Below are 24,738 nucleotides of genomic sequence, written 5' to 3'. Positions count from 1 at the left end.
AGCTCCTGCATCACATACTAAAATTCTTAGGTAAGGCTTGATATTTGAAGTTTCTTATATTCATATGTAATTCATGATAAACTGTTACTTCATTAATAAAATACAAGCACATATGGCACTTGATATGTGTAATTCTCATATATCATAATGTTTCATTTTTTTTTTTTTTGTCTAATTTCTAACTGTTCTTTCAAAATATGTCTTAAGCCTCTGTTATGGTAGTTCTATGTTTTAATTTTTTTGAGGGTTATTAGTTTGCTCATTCTTGTGGACAAAAACAAAAAAAAAAAAAAATTAGCTCAATCTCATTGATTACTTCTTTGTAGTACTTGATTTGGTTTTAAAAGTAAAACAAATGCATATTTGGCTAATATGTAAACTCAATTTCGCGCGATACTTTGTTTTAGCTTAACCCAAGATTTGAACTCAAAATCCAATCATTTCCCTACACTTGTTGCTTGTCCTTTGGCAATATGTTAGGATCCCTTTAACTATAACTTTTCTGGACTTGAATTTTGATTAGCTATTGCAATTCTACCAACTTTTAGGTCTGACTAGTTTTGGTTTGCATATGTTTCTGAAATAAGTAGCACAGTTCTTGCTAAAATCAGATGCATTTTTTTTTTATTATGCACATACTGTCAACCCATTAATAAAAGTTAGTGATAATAATGTTTAGTTTCTGATTTTGGTAAGATCAAATTTTAAAATAAGCTCTTACATTTTTTTTTTTTTTTTTGTGACACTTTTGTCAAGGTAAAGTCCTTTGGGGGGTTTTGAGAAAGATTTGAAGTTTTGAGTCTCCCTATTTTTTTTTTCCTTGAAAAGAGAACCGAGCTTTCAACCCAATGGTGTTTAAACAATATTTACGAATATCAAAATATAGAAATGATGTTTGATTTTATCTTTGAATTGCTTCTTAGATTATCTTTTTAATCATTAATTGCCTTTGTGATTTTTAATTGTGTATGTTTACATATCTTCACTTGGTTGTCTTGTTCTATGCATCTTGTTCCAGTAGAAGTATAGAAAGTTGACCTTGCTTTTACTTCTTATAGCTGAAAAATGTCGGCAGTTGCTTAGGGAAGAAGCTGCTCTTTGTAGCTTTGCCAGTTAATGACGAGAAGTCATATTTTCTCTATAAATTTGTAACAATCTATTGGAAAAGGGATTAAATTTCAAGATGAATTAGAAATAATATATATATATATATATATATGACTTATAGTCTATACACTAATTACTTTGTTCATCTATCTTATCTATCACAATATAGGTAGTTAAATTTCCAGGCTTATTTCTTGATAGAATATGGTCTTCTAAGAAGAAATGAAAATACATTTGATGATGTGTGAATGGAATATGACAGTAGAATAATAGCCTGCATTGAATTATATATATATATGTGTGTGTGTTACGAAATAGATGTTGATTTTGTTGTTTTTTATTTTGTTTCTATACACACATTCTATGGTTTTTCAGAATCAAGAATGGCGTCATCCCAATCATCATCTTTAGTTAATGATTTTATTATGGAATCACCAACTTATTAGTGTGGTTTGAAAACACCACTAAACACATCCCACACTAATAAAAATCTTAGAAGGAGTTTTTTGCTTGCCCAAAGTATAATACGGTAAAATGACTTTATATTTGTTATATTTGCATATCGATTTGCTGCTTGCGATGTGTACTTTATCATGTTAATTGGAAGTTCGTACTGTGTGCAGGGAAATGCGATATGTGAATTCTTCGTATGGGCGGATATACTTTAGTTGCTAGAGGATAACTTTTTCTTAAGAGACATTAAGGCTTGGAAGATATGGGACGATGTATTACAGCGCGAGTATGACGTTTGAAAAATGGAAGATAAAGTGAGAGAGAAAGTGAAGAATTTGGAAAAGGAAACATGAAAATTATAGTATTTGTATTGAGTTGGGACCTTTGTAATAGTATTTGCTTAGTTCGGATAAATTCCATGTAAAAAGTACTTTGTATGGATTAGATGAGTTTTGAATGGAAACGGGTTGTACACATGGTTTGATGAACAGACAGTATGTAAATTGTATTTTGTGGAAGCAACCTATATAAATTGTATTTTGAGGAAGCAATCTGTGTAATTAAAAGAGTTTGTGCACTTCAATTGACTTTGTAAACTTAGCCACGTCTTGTGTGGTTATGTAGTTTGGAAAACACGTCCAACTTGAGTCAATCATCAAGCAATTCAAGTTGCAGTTTCGAATGTCTAAACTAACAGCAGTTATATTAACAACAAACTAACACTGTAATTATTCTTGATGCTCAAATTATTTTCACTTCTATTAATTACTTTCTGTTTTCAAAGAATGAGAAATGAAAGAGAACATAAAAGCAATGTTCTAGAGGACTACTCTTTCAAGGAAAAATTGTTGTCAAAAAATTTTTTGAAGTAAAATATATACTGTAATAACACTTTAATAATACCAGAAAATAACACTGTAATAACTCTTTCAAGCATAAATATATACTTTAATAACACTGTAATGAAATATAACACTAGAAATATATACTTTAATGAAATATACACTGTAATAACACTTTAATAACACCATCTGATATACATTGTAATAACAATATACAAGAAAACTCTTCCACAAATATTGCTTGTAGAACCCATGATAGAACTTTTTCTAGAGGCCAGGAGGGAGGAATGTGGGCATGCAATTAAACTCCTCTAGCAATCTTTGGGAAACTTCTTCTCGTTCTCTGGCATTGATATCAACCTTCAGAGATCCCACATAATCTCTGCAAAATCAACTTTAAACTCCTACAGCAATGTTTGTTAAGTTGTTGAGCTTGCGTCCATAGCACCAAAATCAACTATAAAACTTCAACCCGTACCAGTCAACTTTAAGAGAGTATAAAAAATAACAAATAATTAGATATCTCGGGTGACTCAAATGGTATAATGATGAAGCACTTTAAAACAACACCTGTTCATGCATCCACTAACTGGTATCTGGATAATGTCACTGAAATATTGATATGGTCTATAACAGCACCTTATTCTCATAATTTAAAATTACTCCAGTTTAACTTAATGGTATAAAATAAAGATAGCATGAGATTTGAAACATACAAAAACTTTGAATGATGAAAATAAATTGAGAATGTCTATGAATGCCAATGATGTCTATAAATGGTGCAAATTAAGTAAAATTTTGAGCATACCAAGAAGATGATCCTCCAAGGAACCAATCCAGTCCCACTGTTTTGAAGGTGTTACACCCCACATGTCTGACTGAAGAATTCCATGTGCAATACAAAGACCACTTAAGCAAATAGTTGGACATTTTATGAAAACCAAGAGTTTTAAACAACATATTGGACATCACTGTTTTGAGGTAGGGTCTCCACCCAAGTTTTTTTTTTTTCATAAAACTAAATCTACATATTGTGGTCTTCATTATAATGACAGAGATTTGTTCATATAATGCAAAATCTTTTAAGACAATCAGTTAAATCATGTTCCTGATCAATGAATCACAATTCAAATGCAGCATTGCAGAACATAGAGCAAGAAACTGTCTAAATGGAAGAAACTCCCTATACAAATACGACTACTAACCAGTGATGAAGCTGCCAAGTGCAAAATACATCCTTTGCCCATTACCCTACACAAGCAAAACCAAAAAATGTAAACATGTGATTCATTGTTAACTTGAAACCCAAAATAAGAAGTGGTTCAACTAAGTAGCAACCCCGCAAGTCATTAAAAATATTTCTTACTAATACTGCCCCTAAACTCTGCAAAAATGAATATGATGTTCCAGCAAGGGCAACCTGTGGACAAAATCATGGGAGCCACACAAGTCAATGTACATCATTAAGTCAAATAATCTAGGCAACTTTCAAGTAATAGCATTAATCTATAGGGAGGAAAAAACTGTAACCTGGAATGCATTACCTAATAAAAGGGGGTAAAAAGATAAACGAGTATAAAATCTACACATATGGCTATTACCTAAGAAAGGTAATGAGAGGAAGTACACATTCCAAATAAAAAGTGAGAATTTCTAAAAAGTCACATACTCTGAAGAATGAAATAAAATATAATTAAAAAATATATAGATATATCTATATATATATCTATAAACACAGTTTTTCTCGTTATTGCCACAACAAATGGGATCGATGCCCAATCTTTCCTTACCCTTTTTCACTCAAATATTCATACAATAAATTTTAAAATGAGAATGGAAAGAAACCAAACCTCTGCATGTTGCCTGTCATCAAAGACACAGTTAACCAACACACACAATCATGCTACCAAAAACCAACTGCAGGAAGACTAGTCGGCTTATGGTACCAAAACACCCCACCTTTCCAAGAGGTACAAAAAATAAGCCATTGCATCTCCACAAAAACCCTTATATTTGGCATATTCACAAAGTACACCAAAATTACACCAAGAGGAACAAAAATGCATTTTGATTACCAGCCCATACCCTCTCAAAAAGGTACAAAAATTACACCGAAAGCATATTGACAAACTACACCCTACCCTCTCCAATAGACACAAAATTTTATCACGTTTTGCATATTCACAAATTACACCCAACCCTCTTCGTGAGGAACAAAAAAGAAATATTTTGCATATTCACAAACTACACCCAACCCTCTCCAAGAGGAATAAAAAAGAAACACTTTGCATATTTTCAAACTACACACAACTCTCTCCGAGAGGAACAAAAATGAAACACATCAATAGACACAAACTACACCATGACCGTTACCAATAAACACAAAAACAACAACTCAATTATGGCGGCACATCTGAAAGAAAACAACTATAATGTAAACAACTTTTAAATTATGCATGCTATCTTTAATCGAAATAAGTATATTCAAAGACACATTTAACCAATAGCTGAAGACCTCCTAATTTCCTGATGGTATCGATTGTGTGACAATGTTGTTTTGTGTCCCAACACCAACCCCATCATCAAATTGGTGGTGTTGAGATCCCGGAGTGTCACTCAATTATGTTTCATCATCTAATATTTTCCTGCAAGCCTAAGTTTAAAAAACAAAAAATAGACATAAATTAGAAAAAGAATACTAATAGTAATTGAAATTTGGAAAGTGTACTACAATTTTCTTTCTTGCCATCTTCTCCACGGGCAGAACATTTCTCTTACTTGGGGGTCTCATTTTCCCTCGGACCATGTGGAAGCTTAATATCTTCTTACCCTTATCTACGACTACGTTCTGTCCAACCTTCGTTGATTCGAATCTCAATCCAAATGTTACATCATCACATTTTGAATCAAAGTCATCAACATAACGCAGGAATGCATTGACACGCTCATCACTTGGGGATATTTTAGTTGCTAATTTCATGCGTCTTTTAACCACCATCTCATACCTCCGTGTATCTCCACTAGCCCGCAAGTCATCATAACTACTTTTGATCAATGTGCATCTCCTATTCTCGTCCTTCCTCTAGCGATCCAAGACATATCTATCTGGTAACACATTAATCCGGGACAATTGAAAAACTTTAAGTGGATGCCAACATAAAATTTCCCTCAACTCAAACAATGTACACGTGCATTTTAACTCTTACTCCTCTTCGTTATAGTAAAGTGTATAGTGGACTATTTTATTGTAATCATCAATAGAGATTTCATTCAAGATATTGAAGGTTGAAATGCACCCTTGCCTGCTTACCAGTGTGCAATTACAACACATTAGGCCCATCAACTCTTTTTGGTACTGTTTAAACTTTGCATTTGTGTATACCTTCTGAAACTACTTCTCAAAGTTGAAAGAGGAAACACAGGGGTTCGTTTGGTTATTAGAGTTGAAATCAGTCGTTGTCTCTACCTCCACATTCTTTCTTAGAGCATTATCAAATTAATCCACGAATTCCTTCAAGGTCTTACTGGAATGGACATACCCTTTGAAAATAGCATTCATACTTTCTGATTGTTGTGTCGTGCTCATACCAGTCAAAAACACATCCTTTAAATAAACTGGAACCCAAAAAGTCCTTTCCTCATATAAGGACTCAAGCCAATTATTGCCTCTAAGATCATATTTATCAAGAAGTTGACCTCACCTCTCCTCAAATTCCGTGCAGATCTGTAAATCATATAATGCAGCTTGAATGGAGGTCTTCAACCATGTGCTGAAATGGGAGTGAGATCCTAACTTCTCTAGAAGTTTGCTCATTATATGTCATAGACAATATCTATGACGGGTTTTCAGAAATACAATTGAAATTGCGTTCTTCATTGCCTGGTCTTGATCGGTTATGATGGCTTTAGGAGTTTGACCATTCATGCAAGCCAACCACATGCAGAACAACTAAACAAAGGAATGCGTGTCCTCGCTTGACAGCAACCCCGCCCCTAGTAGTATGGACTGCCAATGATGGTTAACACCAACAAATGGAGCGAAATGCATCCCATACCGGTTTGTTAGGTACGTTGTATCGAAGGTTACAATGTCTCTGAAATACTCATAGGCCGCTCGACTCCGTGCATCAGCCCAAAACACATTTTGTAACCTTCCCTCATCATCGACGTCCATGGAAGAAACGAAGCCATCATTCTGATCTTTCATTCTTTGGAAATACTCATTAAGGGCTTCACCACCCCCTTTACCCAATCTTAAATGTCTAGCCTTGTCAATAAAATTCCGGCAATCTCTTTCTTGAAAATCTAGATTCTCAAAACCCCTGCGTCAACGACAAGAGAAAAATACCGACTCTATCATCGAGGTCGAGGATCCTTTGACTGTAGTCATCTAGACGCTTGTGAGATTGAAAGAATCTTTTCTACTTGGGGCTGATAGTAATGTGGTTGTGCGCATTTTCAACTGTAGTGATAACCCATTTGTAATTCTTGTTCAACGACGCATTTACCTTCGCTTTACAATCCGTTTTAGTTGTTGAACGTGGCTTCGAGATATTAATGTTCTTAAGTTGGTATTTTTCACCACAAGCACAACCAATAGTCACATACACATGCCTCTCATATCATCTCTCTTAGTCCTCTATGTCCTTACACCAAATCCTTCTTGCTTGACATATTGCTTATAGTAGGCCGTAAGCTCATTGTCACTCTCAAATTCCATACTAGATCTTGGTGCTTCAACTCGTACCTCATTATTCAGGAAAACAGTGGTACCCTCTAAATCTTCATCTATGTCGAATAACATTTCTAAACATAGAAACATAGGATGGATTAGCATCAATTCAATATTAGAGTCATTAAAGTGAAAGCAAAAAAAAGTGTAATACCATTAGCAGCATCAGAAAATGTACTTCCAACATTTTCTTCAAATTCTGAAAATTTAGAAAATTTTTGCCTAAAGTTCTCCGGATTACTCAACGGCGGAGGGTAGGGCATATTTACATCAAAATTATGCTGCAATTATGCAATTAATTAGATTAATGAGCATGTCAAACACACCTTTTTAAAAAATAAAAGACATCAACCTGCACACTCACATGGTAATCGTTTGGATCTCCAAATGTATTTTGAGGCGTCATTAATGACTGTGAAGCCGAAGTCGAAGGCCTTGGTGCCATTCCATCTTCCTCTTCCCCCATCACACTAATTCTATGAATGTCTTCCGAGACTTTAAAGGGAAAGCACATGATGACAAAAGAAGAAAAATGAACATTAAAGTCTCATAATTGATAACAGTAAAAAAAGAAAAAGAAAAAGAAAAAAGAATCTGAAAAGTAAAAAAAACTAAAAAAACATTTAAGCATAAGGGGACAATTTATCATTTCGGCATTCACCAACATTAACATTATTTTTCAGGAAAAGTATATCTGAACATTTGATATGATGTTCTTTAATTCTGATGATAGATCGGTCCACTTTCAGGCCTGATTTGGAAGATTTATTCAACCTAACTGGTGGTGCATTCTTTTAAGTCAATGCTTAATTTATGTTATTTATCTATTGTTGGAAGTAATTGACTATCTATCAATAGAGTTATAGTAGTCTTCTTGTCCCTATCACTATCGTTTTTAATATGTTTTAGGTTGAGGTTGCATATGATATGTTGCTCATGCAAGTCTAACTCAGAGGCGAGCGGGAAAAGTTGTGAATAGTAGCGTTCGTTATACTGATGTTAAACCTTTAAGTGCTCTTGGGATGAGATCAATGCCTCAGTGGTGGCAGGCTCCTGTGAAGAATCCACCCATTTCAGTTGAAACACCATCAAGCATGATTTGGGCATACAAACAGGTGTATATGGGGCTTTAATGGTCTTAACTTTTGTCAATGGAGCTTCAACATCCATTGCAGCCCTATATGCTGGGGCTGATGTTCCTGGACTGATCTTGGCCAGTAGTTTTGGAGTTTCTTTGTATTTCATGAGCAAAAAAAATGTGAAGTTAGGTAAGCAGCTTTCTTATATCTATATGGTTCTACTTGAATAGTTTTATTTGTATACAAAAGTATGTTGTTGTCGAGAAGTTTGAGATGCCTTACAAATTTAAACTCAAGATGTTTAGTAGAGAAAGTGATGGAAACCAGGAAAGAGAAGTTAAAGAAATTCAAACAATTTCACTTATACAAATTAGCTCCATTTTGGGTGGGAGAAAATCCAATACAAGATATAGTTTACTGATCACAAACAAAGCAAACTACACCAATAAACCTGGCTTTTATAGACTCAACCTACTTGGTTCTTAATCCACTCCACTTCCATAGGCAAAACACACACTCTCTTCTCACAATCAAACTCTATACAAGCACCCACATCACACACTCAGACTCACCCATGTTGCTCCCACACTACACGACTCAATTGACTGGCTATGTCTCTCTGCACTAGCCACATCCCTTTGACATGGCTGCATTTTTTTCTCCCTTTTGCTCCACAAACAAAGATCATGGAAGCCTCTCACATATCCATATCTCATCCCATATAGCTCATGTCCCGTATGGTGTATCACAAGAACAATACCTCTATTAATAGAGCATTATTTGTGCTCATAGAAATTATCTCGTAATTATTTGAGAGATGGATGCAGGAAGAGTACAAAAAGTCTATTGATAATGCTAATACCATGCTCAGCCCAAAAACTTAAACCTACACCAAGAATTGAATATCAAACATATCAAACAATCCGAGCAATAGCAAAGGCAAGCAAGAGAAAGGGAAACCCATCTTCTCCATGGCTGTGTCTTCATTTTCAGACACCCAAAATCACGACCCAACCCAAAATGAGAGAGTTAGCAACTATGCGACAGAAGACACCCAAAATCACAAATCATGGTATGCACGAACTACAAACCATAAACTAAAAATCAACAGTAGCACTCCAAACTAAAGCCCAAGCATTTTGGGTTGAAATATGTAAGATAGGGAGGGACTCTAGGGCAAGAAACCACTCACCTGGCTGCCGAGATGTAGATTTGGATCGTTGATGTCGATTTTGAAGCAGGGAAGATGAGAAAGTTAGCAACTGTGCGACATGTATTTTCCAAAATCAATCTCAAATGTCTAAAACATAAATGAAGCAAAGAAAATTAAGGAGAGAGAAACGCACACATGCACTTGGGACGATGACTAAAATATTGGAAAATGATGGACGGCGCAGGTGGTGGGGGTGGGGGAGAGGATGGGCGATGCAGGGGCCCGGGGGGAGGGGGGAGAGGAACAAAAAGAGATGGGCGGGAGACGAGGAGGGAGGAGAGCTGAGCGATGTGGGAAGTGGCATCGCTATGCAGACGGACTTGATGTTGCTTGAAAGAGAGACGGCGTCGCCAGTGACAATGGACAGACAAGGTTCGACATAGGCAGGAAGGAGACTCGATGTGGGGGGCCGCTCAAATTCGAATTGGGAATAATATAAAAATACTATCGAAAACGGTACATTTTACAGAAAGAAAAAAAAACAAAAATAAAAAACGATTGCCAGGTAGGTGTGCAAAATTGCACACCTACGGTTGCTGATGCTTAAAATGACGTGGGCATTATTGACATTTTACAGAAAAGAGTCTTGATTACTCTAGTCATTCAAGTCCACGTGTATTTGAGTAAAAAAAAAAAAAAAAAGAAAAGTCGGCTGTATTTGTCTGGATTTCTCCCGGATGAAAAAGAAGGGTTTAAATCCATCTGAGTACTGCGAATGCGATTATGCGAGCAACCCAATAGCAAAGCTGGATGGCACCCACTATTCTCTTCGTTCTAATGGCTTCTTTCTTCATTCCCACGAATTCCCATCTAGAACTAACGGACCAAGCCTTTACCTCCGTAGCCCTCTCCCAACAAGGTCTTGATTTTGTCAAAAACTTGCTTATCGACGAGGCAATTTCTTCAATAATCCCCCTCCAACTTCCCAAGATTGAGAAATCTGTGAAAATCCCATTTGTGGGTAACGTCCATATGGTCCTGTCGAATACTACAATATACAAAATCGATGTTTCCGAGTCGTATGTGAAGCCTGGAGATACAGGGATTGCGATTATTGTGGCAGGGGCTACTTGTAATTTGAGTATGAATTGGTATTATTCTTACAGTACCTGGCTTGTGCCGGTTGAGATTTCGGATAGAGGGAGTGCTTCTGTTCAGGTATAGCTTAGCTTGTTGGAGTTTGATGCAAACTTTTGCGTCTGGTTTGGGAATTTGGTAGCTTTATTGTGCTACTGTTTAGGAATAACATATTTAGAATTATCTCTTTAATTTGATTTAAAATCTGGGATTTGCAATTGGATTTTGTTTATTTTGGCGTGTTTGAATTGCTATATAATAGCTTTACAGTGTTTTGGACGTATAATTGTCCTGACTTACTGTGTTACCGAGATTGAATTCTTAGCTTTTTAACTTACCCCACAAAAAATTCTAGGCTTTTTGTGGTCTTTGAATTTATTTATTTGGAGGTTTTCTGGAGATATCTTATTTTCTTGTTTTTTTTGTTTCTAGCTGCTTGAATTTCTTTGTTGCAAATTTCTTGTATTTTGATAATACTAAGGCGGAATTTGTTACATAGACTATAGGCTATTAGAGTATGCAATAGGATGTTTCAATTTGGTTAAGATTAGCAATAACCCCGCTTAGAAGAACCAGCATGGGTGATTTCCTGTTATATCGTCTTGGCAACTCACTGGAATGTGAGGATGAGTTCTTGTTGCTCCGATAGTGATTGGCTTTTTCTCTTGTAGTTTTTGCATGAAGGGTATGCCTTCTTCTTTTCTCCTAAAAGCCTGGGTTGTAGGACTTGCCTATGAGCTTTATACTAATTTTTATTCTTGTTGTCCGAATCAAGTTATCCCAGGGAGTTTATCTCTGTTCTTTCTCAATTCAGTCATCTTAGGGAGTCTATTTCTGGGTTTAGGTTCGTAAGGTGCTAATTATTTTGAAAATGACATTTCAAATAATCCCCCTCCTTTGTTAACGTTTGCTTTGGGAAACTAAAAATTATAATTAAAAATGCATAGGCTTCATGTATCTGTTAAATCTTTTCTAGTTTCTCTTGTGTGTTTGTTTGCTCATTTCTCATGTGTACATTAAAAAAGGGAATTTGATGGGTGCTGCTCCTGGGTAAGGTTGAAGGCATGGAAGTGGGGCTTACTCTAGGCTTGGAGAACCAGGAAGGAACACTGAAGCTTTCCCTCATGGAGTGTGGTTGCTATGTGAAAGAGATATCAGTAATATTGGATGGAGGAGCATCATGGCTTTATCAAGGGTATGTAATATTTACACGTAACTTAATTTTATTAAGAGGAACAGGTGCATCACTTTTGTAACTGTTGTTTTGAATTTTTGTTTAGTTGGTGATTTTAGTCATTGTATGCTAGAAACTGGCAGTTATTTATTCCCTTTTTTTTCCTTTCCAATGATGCAGTTTTTATGTTTGCATTCCTCTTTTCTTTTTCCTTTTTAATTATTCTAGCAGTCCCTCTCTATATAAAGAGAAGTATCCAGCTTATGCTACCGTTCGCTCTGTTTGTTTTTTGTTAAAATCACAGACTACCATGCCTATTATAGCCTTGACCAACCTTTTTTTTCTTCCTTCGGTTCTGTCACTGCATTCTTCTTATCTGTGTAACCGTTAGTTCTCATTGATAATGATTGAGGGTCCATTTGGCAACACAATTGTTTTCAAGTATTCTCAGATATTTCCTTCTCAGACATCACTCAAACACAAAACACTTTTTAATTTCAAATCTTCAACTTTTTGTCTAATCATTACCTAATCATCACAACTTTCCCAAACTTCCAAACAAAACACAATTCTACTTTTTCAAATTTCAAAACAAAAATTATATTAAAAAATTATATTAAAAAATTATATTCAAACAATTTTTTAACTTTATAATATTTTTATTCAACTTTTTCTCTCTCGTTTTCCAAAACCCAATAAAATATCTTAAATCAAACCATTTCACTACTATTCATAGATATACATAGATATTCTAAGTATCCAAACAGGCCCTGAATCATCTAAACTACAGTATATCCCAGTCTTAGCTAGTGTTACTTTCAGCTAGTCATTTGTATTGTGTGTTTGCATTTGGTGTCTGCATATAATCTCTTCTTTTATTAACTTCAGTCAACAAGCATGATGGCCGTGAAAATGGTACTCTATAATTTGAAAAGCTGATGGATTGACTTGATAGTTCACATGTCAAAATGTTCAGTGTGATTTAAAGTTGAGAACTTCGCTTCCTTCATGCAAACATCTAGAATGAAGATTAACCTAATTTAACCAATTATGCTCCTTTCTCCCTTGATACTCTGAAAGGCAATAATCTGGTAGGAGCTTCCTTCTTACAACCTTTGTCAAATAGAGAACAGTATTATTCTTTGCTTTTCTGTCTTGTAAGAAAAGTACAGGGTGCAACCCTACCGCGTAAGAAGTGTTCAAGAGTACCCTTTTCCTTTCCCCTTTTTTTTTTTCTTTTCTTTTTTTTTTGGTGTATTTTGAAACGTTTCCTTCTCATATAGGTAGGTAAAACTTGAAGTTCAGGCCGAGTGCTTTGCTATATACAAGCAGTTTTAGAAGGATTAATATTTTTAATTAATTAATTATTTTCTTTCACTGTGATGCGCATCAGCACTGTTATGATGCATATAATGGATACTAGTAGTCTATTCCAATCATCCTTTGGCCACATGAAGCTGAGGTCATTAGTTCTACCCTTACCCTCCTACTTCCCCTGCCATTAGGGCCCCTCAATTCGCGGAGGAAAAAAATTGTACATCCTTTGCATATGCCTTTGCTTTGCATATCTTTTGGACGGAACCAGGATCTGCTCATTTCACTGTTATTTAAGACTTTATTCTTGTCATCTGGCAGTATGGTTGATGCTTTTGAAGGGCAAATAGGATCTGCAGTGGAAAAGGCTATTACTAAGAAACTTGATGAAGGGATTTTGAAGCTTGACTCCTTTCTCCAAACTCTTCCAAAAGAAATCCCAGTGGATGACAATGCTTCTCTGAATATAACTTTCGTAAATGACCCTTTGTTGAGTAATTCTTCCATTGTATTTGAGATCAATGGGTTATTCACAGGAAGAAAAAGAGCTCCAGTCCCCAAGCATCGCCTTGAGAATTCACAGTCTTCGGTTTTCTGCCCCAGTTCATCTCGAATGCTTGCAATTACATTAGATGAGGCTGTCTTTAACTCTGCGTCGACCTTTTACTATAATGTAAGACTTATTTTTCCAAAGATTATGTTTTGCCGGATTCATTATAAATATTCTTGTTTATAGGGCCAAAATGTATTGATGTCTCTAAATCTGAAGTTTATGTTGTTTGTATATTCTTTTGCTAAATTGCATGTTGTTGTTGATTTTGGTTCGATATATATTATCTCATGTTGTTAAATAAATTATTCTTTCCCTGTTCAGGCATCATTTATGCAATGGATTGTGGACAAAGTACCAGATCAGTCTCTTTTGAACACTGGTGGATGGAGATTCATTGTTCCCCAACTGTACAAGAAATACCCAAATGACGATATGAATTTGAATATGTCTTTATCCTCTCCTCCAGTCATAAGGATTGCAAAGAATAATATCGATGCAGTCATTAATCTAGACTTGGTGATTGACGTTTTGGAAGCAGGCAAAGTAATACCAGTTGCATGCATCACGCTGGTAAGCTTATTGATGGGCGAAATGACAATTTTGGTCATCTTTATTCTTCAATCTGTGTTAAGCTCTTATATTATTATTCTTTTTTCTAATCAAACAATATATATATTTTTTAATTCCCTTGCCTAATGCTGATTGACATTTTTAGTGTACAAATGGGTTTTCTTGTCTCTGTCATTCTGTATTTCGTGAATTTAACATAATCATTATTAATGTGAGAATGATCATAGTAAGGGGCTGATTTGGACATGGGTTTGCCATTCGCTTCTGACAAGAATTGCACAGCTTTGCATAACAGATGATACCAACAGTATAAGTAACTCAACATTCACAATACATCTTTTTATATATATATATATATATATATATATATATATATATATATATATATATAAGTAAGAGAACATTCTTAACCAATGTTTTAATACATTATCAGATCTAAGTAGCAATTTCTCCCAATATTCATTGTATCCATCTATCGGAAACAATGTAGAAGCAGTAATTTTATGCATTAAAATTATGGATATGTAGAAGCAGTAATTGCATATATTATGGATATTAGCAATTAAAACTTAGGGGAAAATATGAAAGAAGTTGTCCTATTACTTTTTTTTTTTTTTTTTTTTCCTTTTCTGTTTGGCATAAATTATAGAAACCCCCCCCCCCCCCCCCCCCTGCGCGGTACGGGAAGCTGAATCATGGTTTTGCAGTGTAACTTCCGAGGTCATAAAATTAAAACATAAGAAAGAGTTCCTGCTGATTTCTGTCAAACATTATGGATAGAAGCAATATGGATTTGCAAACATGTGGCTTGCACTCTTCCATGAGATGCTTAGTTTATGCACATTAGATCTAAATGTTACCTTTATGGTATGTGAGCTCTTTTTTTTCCGACTTCCTTTTCTTCATTCTAGTGCATCTTTGTGGTTCCTTTCCAAGTCTGTGCATCGTGAATAGAATTACCCCCCAACCTTTTTTGTCTTTTAAAGATGAATAAGAAGAATGTGACACTCCTTTTCTGTTCTTGTTAGGCCATATGAAAAATGTGATGCTCCTTCTCTCTCTTTTTTAGGCCATATGAAAAGTATGGCGCTTCTTTCTCTTTTAGGCCATAATTTTCATATTGCTTCCTCTTGGTGCAGATAATTCGGGGCTCGGGTTTAGTTAAAATCGCAGGAAATAACCTTGCTGGCAGTGTGAAATTAAATGACTTCACGATGTCATTGAAATGGAGTAATATTGGTAATCTGCGGTTATATCTAATTCAGGTACTCTTACACACAGCAATTTCTCAAAATAACATTTTTATTTTGCTTGTTTATATTAATGTTCACTTATTCAAACAAAATTTCTCAAAATAACATTTCAATATCCTCCTGTTGCAGCCTGTGATGTGGACACTTATTCAAACAGTTTTCTTGCCGTACGCGAACTCACACCTTGCAAAAGGTTTTCCTTTGCCCATCATTCACGGTTTTACCCTTTATGATGCTGACATCATTTGCTCAGATTCAAGAATTATGGTCTGCAGCGATGTATCATACAAAAATCAAACAATTTTATCAGTTTCTAATGCTTTGGGTTTATAAATATACGGTCCACCTGTCTGGAAGTGTTTGTAGGAAAAGGAAGCGGCAATCAATCTCCCTTTTGTAGTTTGTACATCTTGGTCGATCAGGTTGAACCACTCACCATTTGGATGTGTGCATTGTAATAAAACCATTTTTTTTTTTTTTTTTTTGCTGAATATATAATAGAACCATTTGAACAGAAACTTTCAGAGTTTAATGAGAGTGCACAGTTCAGATCCTTTATTTATTTATTTATTTATCCATATATTTTGGTGACTTGCAAATAATATACCGTATTTATCAATAATTTTGGTTAATTTTCATATTTTGAGCATGAATGCTAGAAGCATGTGCCAACTGGATTTAAAATCAGGGCCATACAGTTTTAAAAATCATATGCCGTATGAACTACTAACCTCGTGACATTATAAAAAGTCTCCTGGTTGCAATCCCCAGGAACCAGAAAAAATAAAGCAAAAAGTATATGGAGTCTGGACTACAAATTTCTTAAGATTTTTTTTTTTTTTAATAAAAAAATGGTTAGGATTAGTAGCTCAAAAAATGGGAAAGAAACAGTGTTACGACTACCACCATAGTCCAACTAAACCTGTTTAATGGATTTGTAAAAAAAAAAAAAAAAAAAAAAAAAAAAAAAAAAAAAACCTGTTTTATGGGCCGTGTGACACCTCGCTCCACGGAAAGTCCATTGGTCTCCTGACTCTCCTCTGATATCTCTTCAACGTTTATAGTGGTTGTGTTCCCAGTCGATATTGAAAAACCTCTGCAACCCCCCCTTTTTCCCTCTCTCTGATGCGCTCCTATCGAATTCCAACAACCCAGAAATGCAAACATCTCTGACCATTTCACCCTTTACTGCTCCATTAAATTTTCCACTCCATCAACCCGTTTTACCACCACCGCAACACTGCGGTTTCTCCCTGCCAGCCCATGTCAGTCCTGTGAATTCCGTCAAAGGGTCCGGCTATTTATCAACAATAGGCCAAGCTATAAGAGAGGAAGAGGAGTACCGGAAAGCCAGGGCACAAGTTCTCCGAAAAGGAGTGGACTTGGAAGGATACACAATTGAGGGAGTCTCCGTTGGTGGGAATGAGACTTGTGTTATAGTTCCTGAGTTGAAGTGTGCTTTCGATATCGGCCGTTGCCCCTCGCGCGCCATTCAGCAAAACTTCGTTTTTATCACTCATGCTCATCTTGATCACATTGTGTGCTTCTCTACTTTCGTTTTCTTTCTGTTTTTTGTATACCCAGCATTAGTTTTCATGCCTTGGATGAATACCTATGATTTGTTTTTGCATCATATGTTTGTATTTTGGTGTTAGTAGTAGGAAAAGTCCTTTTTTTTTTTTTTTTTTTTCTGTCTAAGTTTTTGGTGATAAGTGAATGAAATCATTAAGAATATTGGTTTTTAAGCATTAAAGACACTGGTGGAGGTTTTGGTTTATTGTTATAATTAGGTTGCTTTTGTTGGTCTTCCAATTTGAACATGTAATTGATTACTAATCGAAAAAAAAAGAATTTTTTTAAACGTGTACTTGGTGTAAATATAAAAAGCATGTGATGAAGCCATGATTCGTTGTTAGATGGTCAGCATTAGAGTTTTAGACATGGTTGACTTTTCGTGTTTTGGAGCCAAATTTAGGTTGTGGGAGCAGGATTCAGCATAAAGGTTATTAAATAAGAATATCTCTTTTTGTTTCTTGAAATAGAGGCGAGTACTGCTCCCTGTAGAGTCAATCAAAACAATCATGCAGCTTGCTCTAATGACTAATGTTTTAATCATATGCACTTTCTATGCGTTTGTTGGTCTTAATTTCCTTATGGATGGAGTTATTTGCTTTAATTTTGGTGTCGATGACTTTCTAAAAAGATGGTGTTGATGTTTTTATGACTGTATGTTACCAACTCAGGGTGGTCTGCCAATGTATGTAGCCAGTCGTGGTTTGTACAACTTGAAACCTCCAACGGTATTTGTGCCTCCTTGCATCAAAGATGATGTTGAGAAGCTTTTTGAAATTCACAGGAGCATGGGCCAAGTGGAGCTTAACCTTGATTTGGTTGCATTGGACATAGGTATGCAGCTCTAGCCTACTTGCCTGTCTGTGATATGAGTTTGTGTTTCTGTGGTGAAACTGATTTGTTGATTTTTCCTTTAGGTGAAACGTATGAAATGCGCGATAATCTGGTTGTCCGAGCTTTTAGAACTCAACATGTCATACCCAGCCAGGTGATCTTCAGCTAATGATTCCTCACATTATTCTATGTACAATTTCCCAAAAGAAAAACAAAATTATAAGTACTGAGACTTTTAGTTGTAGCTCAGTTTGGTATACACTCAGTTTGGTATACACTTGTTTCCCAAAGAAGACCCAACAATAAATGGTTTGTAAAATCTGTCTCAACTGCATGTTACACTATTAGGAGGCAGACATTGCATGCCCAGATGCTTTTGTCATCATTTGAGTCTGAAGTTATTTTGAGAGCTGCCAAGAAAGTCAAGGGTTGAAATCTGCCATTGTCACTTTAAAAGTAAATGTATCCTTAGAGATGCCTATCTTTGACTCATAAGCAGATTATGCAGCAATGAATGTGACCATTGGGTTCAATTTCTGTGCTAGAGAACCTTGGACTTGGGTCGAGGCCTTGATATAGACGGTTATGATGTAGAATTACTTCATCATATCGTGTTTGCAATATAGGACTGGTCGGAGTCTTTAACATGTTATTACTTGGTTTTGTTCAGGGTTATATCATCTACTCAGTTAGGAAAAAGCTGAAGATGCAGTACAGTAGTATGAAAGGAAGACAAATTGAGAAATTGAAAAAATCTGGTGTTGAGGTTTGTAATTTCTCCATTGTAGTTTTGCTCTTCTCCTGTTGTATGTTGTATGTCTGACTTGAATTCTCCTTTCTTTTTTTTTTCTATTTTTTCAGATTACGGACATTGTATTGTCTCCAGAGGTGGCGTTCACAGGTGATACAACATCAGATTATATGCTTGATCCACGAAATGCTGATGCCTTGAGGGCAAAAGTTCTTATAACTGAGGTATCATGTAGATAAACTCCTTGTGAATTTGCTTGCCACCTTTTTCATAATGGAAGTTTGTGTGATGTGGTGGTCTTCATGTGGAGAGAAAAGGGCCTTTTTATTTTTTCTGTTGGCAGCATGTTTTGAACCTGCGAAAAGTGCTAAAACTTCTAAAGCCAGGTTTATGATAAGCTTTTTGAGGAGATTCCATTGCATGTCAGAATGTGTGACAAGCCATGAGTTTCTCTTTTGACCTTTCTATTTTCAGTAGAATTAGATTTTGCTGACTAAAGTTAGACCACTGTACTTAACTATAATTTTTATTTTTATTTTTTTAAAAAAAAAAAAGAGTGAAGAAGTTAAACCATTTTACTGCTGAAAATTGGAACTCTTTCCATGCTACATGCACAAGTGCTATTTGATGGAGATTTATAACTTTCCTAAAGCCTTGACATGGCTGCCAATCTTGATGCTGACTCCCCCCACTGGTAAAGGCCCTATTCTATTAATCACATACACATGCATAGTCACAAATTACTAAACAGATATAGTGCTTTCTTGTTGTCATTGTTTCAGTAGTTCATATTCAAAGTTGTGGTAGTCTAAGTGACTATTTTCTCAAAGTTGTGGTAGTCTAAGTGACTAATTTCTAGATACTAGATTTTCTTTGTACCAGCCAAATGGATATATGAACATTTTCAAATTAGAGTAGAGTTCAACGTATGTCTCATTGATTTTGTGCCAGACTTGAGTTAATGTTATTGGAAGTAAAATATTCTTGATTTTTTTTTATTGGCACTGGGTGTCCAGGAACAGTGTCCCGACTAATCTCAGGGGTGCACAGGCCCTCGGCAAGGAATTTCCCGCAAGTGCACCTCTGGTAATTCAAGGGAAAAATTCCCCAGTCCGATGGCCCCTAGAGATTGTTTGCACCCAAGGGGATTTGAACGTTAGACCTGGGGGGAGCATGCTCTCAAGCCCAAGGCCTTTACCACTTGAGCCAACCCTTAGGGGTTATATTCTTGATTTTATATCATTCTCTGAGATTTTGGTTCAATATCATTTGATAGATGAAGTGCTTTTGACAGGCAACTTTCCTAGATGAAGGGTTCAGCACTGAGCATGCACGACAACATGGTCATACACATTTATTTGAGGTATGTCGAGCATTTTCATTAGGTGAATGATTGTTACCACGGTATTCCTCTGCCATAAGTGAGACTGATTTTGAATAAATAATGGGGCACCACCCTTTTCTTTTTAAAAGAGAAAAAAAAGGTGTGTCAAGCATAGAAAATTCAGTTTTGACTTCCCTTGGGAAATATAATAAGTTATATATTTGAGTCTGGGAAGGGAAGGAGGTGTTGATTGGTGAGCACAAAGACCAGAAGGGGGAATCTTATTTGTTTTCCAAATTTTACACTTTTGTGAGCATGCATAGTTTGTGTTATCCATTGTATCATATGATAGTTTTCAGCAGCCAGCTAAAACCTCTTGGAATGACCCAAGTGAAAATTGGATGGCTGATATGGCCCAGTGCACAGTTTGACCAGGATTAGCTTCATGGCATTATATCCAAGATATGGATCCAGTCCGCTGATACAAGCCATCCTATTCTTATCCAAATAACCCTCTTTGGATATCTAAATAGGACTAAAAATATTCTCACGTACTCATTTTGTTTACTGAAGTAGGATTCTGTTGAAACTGCAGATCATTGAACATGCTCAATGGATTCGAAATAAAGCAGTTTTATTGACTCATTTCTCTTCACGCTACAATATAGAGGTAATTGTTTATTTGGACCATACTGTCTGTGACTGTTTGATGGTAATGGCAGTGTGTAATGACTATTCGCTTGTAATTCTTGAAGATCCAATAAGATACTTGCAAGGGTTTCCTGCCTATAATAAGAAAGGCATGTTCACAGTATTATGCCAGAATCAATTCCCCATTTCAATCATTTTTAGCTATTTAAAGGGATGGGGTAAAATGGGATGGTCTGAATCATATGATGATCATGGTCTTTTATCAGGTAGTTTTGTGTGATGAATTTAGTATTTCAGTTAAGAGTTTGTTTGGAAAGTCTAAACACCTGGGTCAAGAACCAAAAGAGATTTATTTACCAAATCATCCTCCACTGCTCACAAGAATGTTGCAGACTGGATTTTAAGTTGGATAGATGACTACTTGGAATTCACTTGCATGAGCTGCACATGCTTGATTATTGGAAACACTTCATTATGTAGGCATGACCCCCTGGTCCTTCCCTTCATAAATCATGTAACTGAGGGATTGCAATTACTGTCAATTGCAGGACATTCGTCAAGCTGTGTCAAAGTTGCAGTCGAAGGTGTCAGCAAAAGTAGTTCCTCTTACAGAAGGTTTCAAATCTATGTACTCTTAGTCGGATTCTAGTGTTGAATATATCTATTAGCAAATGGAAACACCTAGAGAGAGAGAGAGAGAGAGAGAGAGATGTAATCAACGAGTAACTTTGATGTTCTTGTTGAGGTGTAATCAATTTGTAATTTATTCTTGTTTGAGTTGAAATTCTTGTTGCAGGCGAGAACCTACTCATAATGTGCCTTGTTAATGTGAACTTTATAATTTATTTGGAACTGAAAGAGTGGTATAGGATGTGATGAGACATAACAAGAATGTTTGCCGTTGGACTATGGACCGTGCCTTGGTAGTCCAGCAAACACTATTAGATCATTCCACTTTGCAGATTATGTATTTATGTTACTGAAGATATTGGTGTGATTTCGGACAGCGCGTTGTAGGGACATCTATTTTCAGTGAATTGCCCCGACCAGACCCATGTGGACGAAGGCATTAAGGCCGAACCACCATGTCCGAAAAATGGCTTCAGCATATTTTACTCTATTATGTCGAGAAGGTTTTTCATGGACAACTTGTAGAGCAGTTAATAAACAATCGTAAATTCCTAACCAAAAAAATAGAATAGGCCTACTCTAGTAACCCGAGAATGGCAATTACCAAATGTCCAGTACTCCGTTACGAATTTTTTGTTCTGACATGTTCTGATATTGTTTGATGTTATGCATTCTTCTTCACCTTTGACTTTATTCACGTCAACAAAAGAAAGAAAATTAGAGTGAGACGGTTGTTCCTGCATACTTTAACGTTGATTCATCCTACTTAATTGGACTTTGACATTATACAAACAATAGAAAGGAGAGGAACCTTCGACTTTATACTCTAATGAGAATGAGAATTTCCTTCTTACATGTTCTTATAGACAATAACCAATCGTTGATACAAATAGTTTAAGATAAATGGGAATAGAAATGGTTTACAGGAAAACCTTGAAGATGAAAAGTCATAATTTTTCTCTCCCATGATGTTTGGTGGTCTGTAATGGCGAGATTACAATTGAGTTTATATATGTTAGGTGCGATTACAATGGGTTTCTTGAAACATGTAGTGATAGAATCGAAAGTTTTTTATTATCGAAGGATGGAACCCATGTTTATTACTGAGAGAAGCTGAAAGGTGATGAAAGAGTTGAGACTAGGGTTGTCCACGGTGTAGTGGTTTGCTAAAGCAATGGAGGACTATATGAAGGGAGAAAAAAATGACTTCTACACCACAATAAGGGAAGGAAATCGTAGCTTCATAACGCAACGGTGCTAAAATGCTCGCGGTCTCTACATGGCACTAGTGGAATACAGTGGTGGTAGCAGTCGTAGTTTTATCTTCATACCTGAAGAGATGAAGGGTAAGGGATGTAGGAGGATGGCGGAAGCACTATGAGAGTTCGCAAATAAAGGGAGAGGCATAAGTCATTATAGAGGAGGGGCACATATAAAGCTGTTAGTGGCATTGCTTCAGCCCAAAAAACGCTCGTATTAGGAGCATCCTGGAGTTGACAATGAAGCCGGTGCAACCCCATGAGAATAGGGTTGGAGACAAAGGTGTCATGGAAGCTCGGAGAGAAGCCTCTGGAAGACAAGTTAAACCTACATGGGACCGGCAGAGCTCCTCTAACTGTAGGTACAGTTAGTGCTTAGTGGAAGGGTGGCAATGGCAGGCCTTCTATCGTGCTGGCAAAAGGGGGCATATGCAGTATGCTGCTGGACGTGAAGGCACAATTGAAGGAACTTCAAGAAAATGTGGATATTTTGATACGGTGTGAAGAGGAAAAAAAAAGGACACGAGCTTGGGCTTGGAGATCAATAGGCTCGGTACAAGCTTGGGCTCAGAGGAAAGTGGACTTAGCATAGTTATAGAAAAGCAGCTCAAAAGGGGACAAGTGGGTCTAGGCTTGAAGGTTGCTAGACCTAGCAGAGTTATAGCAACTAATGTGGAGAGTTATAGCAGCAGAGCAAGTGGGCCGATCCTTTGGGCCCTTTACAAACAGGAGTCTGGCATCCTCGCTAGGAAAGGTGCCAACACTTTCGCGAATGGTCGAGGAACCCTCAACGGTGGCCTAAAGGGTGATGACAATGGTGGGGGAGTCGACGACAACAATCTCTGAAAGGGCTTTGGACATTTCCCTACCATCAAGCATCGGATCTCCGGCGCATCTTAGCTAAAAAATGCTGACGAGAAGCAGGGAAGTGGTTGCCATTGATTCTCTAGTGATATCATTTTCGACAAAGGTTGTACAGTAGATGGATGTGGGTCGAGATCTGTATACAGTGGTTGGAAGTGATGAGGGAGTCGTTGAAGGGTCCTCATGGATGCTTATTCCGATGAAAGGCTTCTCTTTTTTGTTGTAGGAATTTCTTCACGGAGGAGGAGATGGGGATGCCGATGGATTCACAATGGGCTACTAGAGATGGGGAGCCCATACCCCTAAACTGTATGTTACTAGGTCAATCTAGTGTTTCTGATTGGGTTCTACATAATGTGAAGGAAATTCAATATTGTGTGGGGATGGAGTGCGTGGGTTTTGGGGAAAACTTTATGGCTTTGCTTACTGCCATTGAAGTGGGTCATGCTCAGTTCAAGAAATCTGGTTCCAAAAAACAGACGGTGCTAGAGAGACTAACGTGGTCTCTTAAATATGAGGGCAACTCAAGCCGAGAAAGATCCAAAGGGAAAGGGCTAGCACATTCTTTATGAAGCCCATAATTGTTTCTTGGAATGTTGGGCTCAATGATGTCAATAAGCGTCATCGAATAAAAAATTTGCTTCATGAGTGGAAGACAGACATTGTATACTTACAAGAAACCAAGTTGAAATCTATTCCAAGAATAATTGTTCGAAGTATATGGAGTTGTTCATATGTGAATTGGGCTTATCTTACATTTGATTGGGCTTTAGGAGGTGTTCTAGTGATATGGGATAGAAATGTGGTGGAGAAAATGAAGGAATTCATAGGGGTACATAGTGGCATGTTCCTTTAAGAGTGTGGAAGATAACTTCTTGTTGGTTTGTGCTGGTATTTACAAGTCGGATTTGGACAACAATAAAAGACATTTAAGGGAAGAAATAGTTGGAGTACATAACTGGTGGGACATACAACGGTACATATGTGGTGATTTAAATGTTATAAGATTCTCATGTGAACGTTCATGAGAAAGTAGGCTATAACTAGCAATGATAGAATTCTCTAAGTGTATTTTTTACTTGAGTTTGGTGGACATCCCTCTCATGGGTGGAACATTCAAGCAATCCAATAATCAGACGTGGTCTAGATTGGTCAAATTTTTAGTCTCATCAGAGTGGAAAACCCATTATCTAGATGTATATTAAAAAAGGCTGTCTCTCATTTGTTCGGATAATTTTCCTATCTTGTTGGATTATGGTGGTATCCAAGGAGGGCATCAGTACTTTATATTCGAAAATACGAGGTTGAAAATTGAAGGTTTTGTGGGCAAGGTTAGGTAATGGTGGTCTTCATATTAGATTCATGGCACCCCTAGCTTCATCTTCGCAAGAAAGCTGAAAGTTTTAAAAAAAGATTTAAAGTTTTGGAATGCTCAATCATTTGATAACATAGGTGACCGTAAGTAGTCCATGTTGGAGGAGCTACA

At 36.5% G+C, this 24,738-nt stretch overlaps 2 protein-coding genes across 3 annotated transcripts; both read left to right on the top strand.

Moving 5' to 3' along the window:
* The first annotated feature begins 10,065 nt into the window (after positions 1-10,065).
* LOC121250232 (putative BPI/LBP family protein At1g04970) lies at positions 10,066-15,920 on the top strand. The gene is made up of 6 exons (XM_041149272.1): positions 10,066-10,584; positions 11,559-11,698; positions 13,313-13,664; positions 13,866-14,114; positions 15,254-15,379; positions 15,497-15,920. The coding sequence occupies exons 1-6, from the start codon at positions 10,177-10,179 to the stop codon at positions 15,698-15,700; spliced, it is 1,479 nt and encodes a 492-aa protein (XP_041005206.1). The 5' UTR covers positions 10,066-10,176; the 3' UTR covers positions 15,701-15,920.
* Positions 15,921-16,348: 428 nt separating this feature from the next.
* Positions 16,349-21,347, top strand: LOC121250233 (tRNase Z TRZ2, chloroplastic). 2 transcript variants are annotated; one of them, XM_041149273.1, is made up of 8 exons: positions 16,349-16,905; positions 17,611-17,773; positions 17,857-17,927; positions 18,444-18,539; positions 18,635-18,748; positions 19,819-19,887; positions 20,444-20,518; positions 21,048-21,347. In XM_041149273.1, exons 1-8 carry the CDS (start codon positions 16,525-16,527, stop codon positions 21,135-21,137), a joined length of 1,059 nt encoding a protein of 352 aa, XP_041005207.1. In that variant the 5' UTR covers positions 16,349-16,524; the 3' UTR covers positions 21,138-21,347. The 2 variants fall into 2 exon arrangements, with proteins under 2 accessions (XP_041005207.1, XP_041005209.1); XM_041149275.1 differs by lacking the exon at positions 20,444-20,518.
* The last annotated feature ends 3,391 nt before the right edge of the window (positions 21,348-24,738 follow it).

This window comes from Juglans microcarpa x Juglans regia, chromosome 2D (assembly GCF_004785595.1).
Source record: "Juglans microcarpa x Juglans regia isolate MS1-56 chromosome 2D, Jm3101_v1.0, whole genome shotgun sequence".
In the NCBI taxonomy this organism is placed as follows: Eukaryota; Viridiplantae; Streptophyta; class Magnoliopsida; order Fagales; family Juglandaceae; genus Juglans; species Juglans microcarpa x Juglans regia.
Note: the sequence above shows the minus strand (reverse complement) of the source record. Positions and strands in the feature narration are given on the sequence as shown.